At 62.1% G+C, this 2023-nt stretch overlaps 1 protein-coding gene across 1 annotated transcript; it reads right to left on the reverse strand.

Annotated features, from left to right (window-relative positions):
* Window positions 1-2: 2 nt before the first annotated feature.
* Window positions 3-1900, reverse strand: ETH_00041985 (Histone deacetylase complex subunit SAP18, related; the record flags this gene model as incomplete). The annotated part of the gene is made up of 5 exons (XM_013380256.1): window positions 3-167; window positions 369-454; window positions 673-784; window positions 999-1141; window positions 1511-1900. Coding segments are annotated over 5 exons (896 nt in total), but the record flags the coding sequence as incomplete, so codon positions are not given.
* Window positions 1901-2023: the final 123 nt, after the last annotated feature.

Below are 2023 nucleotides of genomic sequence, written 5' to 3' on the forward strand. Positions count from 1 at the left end.
ACAGCAGCAAACGGCGGCAGCTGCTGCAGCACGGAAGGCCGCGGGGCAAACTCCCAACCCTCCTGCATCTGCAGCTTCGGGTCTGGATGTGGGGCCAGTTTTTTATTAGTTTTTTGCTTCCGAATTATCGACAGCACCAGAAAGTCCCCCACTTGAAACTTCACGTCCTGCAAAACCCTAAACCCTAAACCCTAAACCCTAAACCCTTGGACTTATTCCCACGCCCGCGCTGCGCCTCGCTGCCGCCGCAGCAGCTCCGGAGGGCTTGGGGTTCCCGAGATACGGATTCGCTAGCTTAAGCCTGCGAGCTAGGGTTTAGGGTTTAGGGTTTAGGGTTTAGGGTTTGGGGTTTAGGGTTTAGGGTTTACTGCCAGAGTGCGAGAGTCTTCCTTCGGGTCCGGAATAATCGAGTGCAGCATCCCAACGTCGGCGAACACATTTTGGCCCTCCTTATCTAAACGCAAACCCTAAACCCTAAACCCTAAACCCTAAGCCTTAAAAAACCCTAAACCCTAAAACTTGAGAAGCCGTAAGCCCTAAACCCTAGAGACCTCGCTCCTAAATCCGCGCGGCAGGCGCCCCGCTTGCTGCGGGCTTCAGGCCCCCCTTAGGAAGCTCCTGCTGGGCAAGGGTTTAGGGTTTAGGGTTTAGGGTTTAGGGTTTAGGGTTTACCTGGGTAGCAAAGCCTGAAGTGCCAAAGAGCCCTTCTGTCTCGCGCCTCCGCGCAAACGTCTTTTATTAAATAGCAAATCTCCCGCAGCCGCGTGTCCATCCACGCGTAAACCTGCGCCCAAACCCTAAACCCTAAACCCTAAACCCTAAACCCTAAACCCTAGGCCCCAGACCCTAACCCCTAGCGGGGCGAACCCCTCGCCCCTAAACCCTCAGCGCCAGCTGCGGCGCGCGGCAGCCGCTGCTGCGCAGCAGCTGCGCGGGCGCCCCGCGCCGCCCGCGAGGACCTAGGGTTTAGGGTTTAGGGTTTAGGGTTTAGGGTTTACCTGCAACTCGTCCTGCACTGGCTCCTGACCCCTAACCCTAAACTCCTCCACAGAGTGCTGCGAGTCCAACCGGCAGAAAACCCTCAGCAAAAAGGGCGGCTGCTCTCTGCGGTTTATTTCGCGCTGCTGCTGCCGCCGCAGCGCTGCAGCACACGCAAACCCTAAACCCTAAACCCTAAACCCTAAACCCTAACCCTGGCCCACGCCTTGGCCGGCATTCGCCCTTAACGCTGAACCCTGGCCACGGAGCTTCTACTGGCCCTGACTTCTGATTCTAAACCCTAGCCCCAAACGCTAAACCCCAGGCCCAAACCCTAAACCCTAGCCCGAAACCCTAAACCCTCGCGCCAAACCCTAAACCCTGGCGCTAAACCCTAAACCCTAAACCCCCAGCCCGGCGCGAGTGTGGGCGCTGGCCCGCTGCGCCCAACCCCTCCCCCTGCCCGCGAGCTGCTGCGGGGCGCGGGGGCCCCGAGGGTTTAGGGTTTAGGGTTTAGGGTTTGGGGCGGGACCTTTGCGCTGCTCCTTGCGCAGCAACTTGTGCTGCTGCTGCCGCTGCAGCTCATTCCGCAGCTGCATGCGAGCAGCAAAAAACTCTGGGGGGGGAGAGGCCCCTCTCCAGGGCCCCTGGGCAGCTCTGGGGTCTTTGGGGTGGACTGCTGCTGCTGCTGCTGCTGCTGCTGCGGAGCGCGGCCACGGGCTGCTGCTGCTGCTGCTGCTGCTGCTCCAGGGGCCCCCGGGGGCTCCCCCGTACCCTCCCCACGGCGAGGCCCCCGAGGGGGGCCCCCAGGGGCCCCCGGGGGCCCCCCGGGGCCCCAAACCCGAACCTGCTGTTGGGGGCAGCGGCGGCAGCAAACTGGGTACTTCTCCTCTTCTGCTGCTGTACCCATAAGACACTGGTGCTGCAGTTCCATTGGGGTACCTGCTGCTGCTGCTGCTGCTGCTGCTGCCGGGGGGCCCCCGGGGGGCCACCGGCCGCTGCACCGAGGGCGAGCGCCGCGGCACCCGCCGCCGCGGGCTGCTGC

The sequence above is a fragment of the Eimeria tenella genome, genomic scaffold (genome assembly GCF_000499545.2).
Source record: "Eimeria tenella Houghton genomic scaffold, Eth_scaff4673, whole genome shotgun sequence".
NCBI classification, from domain to species: domain Eukaryota; phylum Apicomplexa; class Conoidasida; order Eucoccidiorida; family Eimeriidae; genus Eimeria; species Eimeria tenella.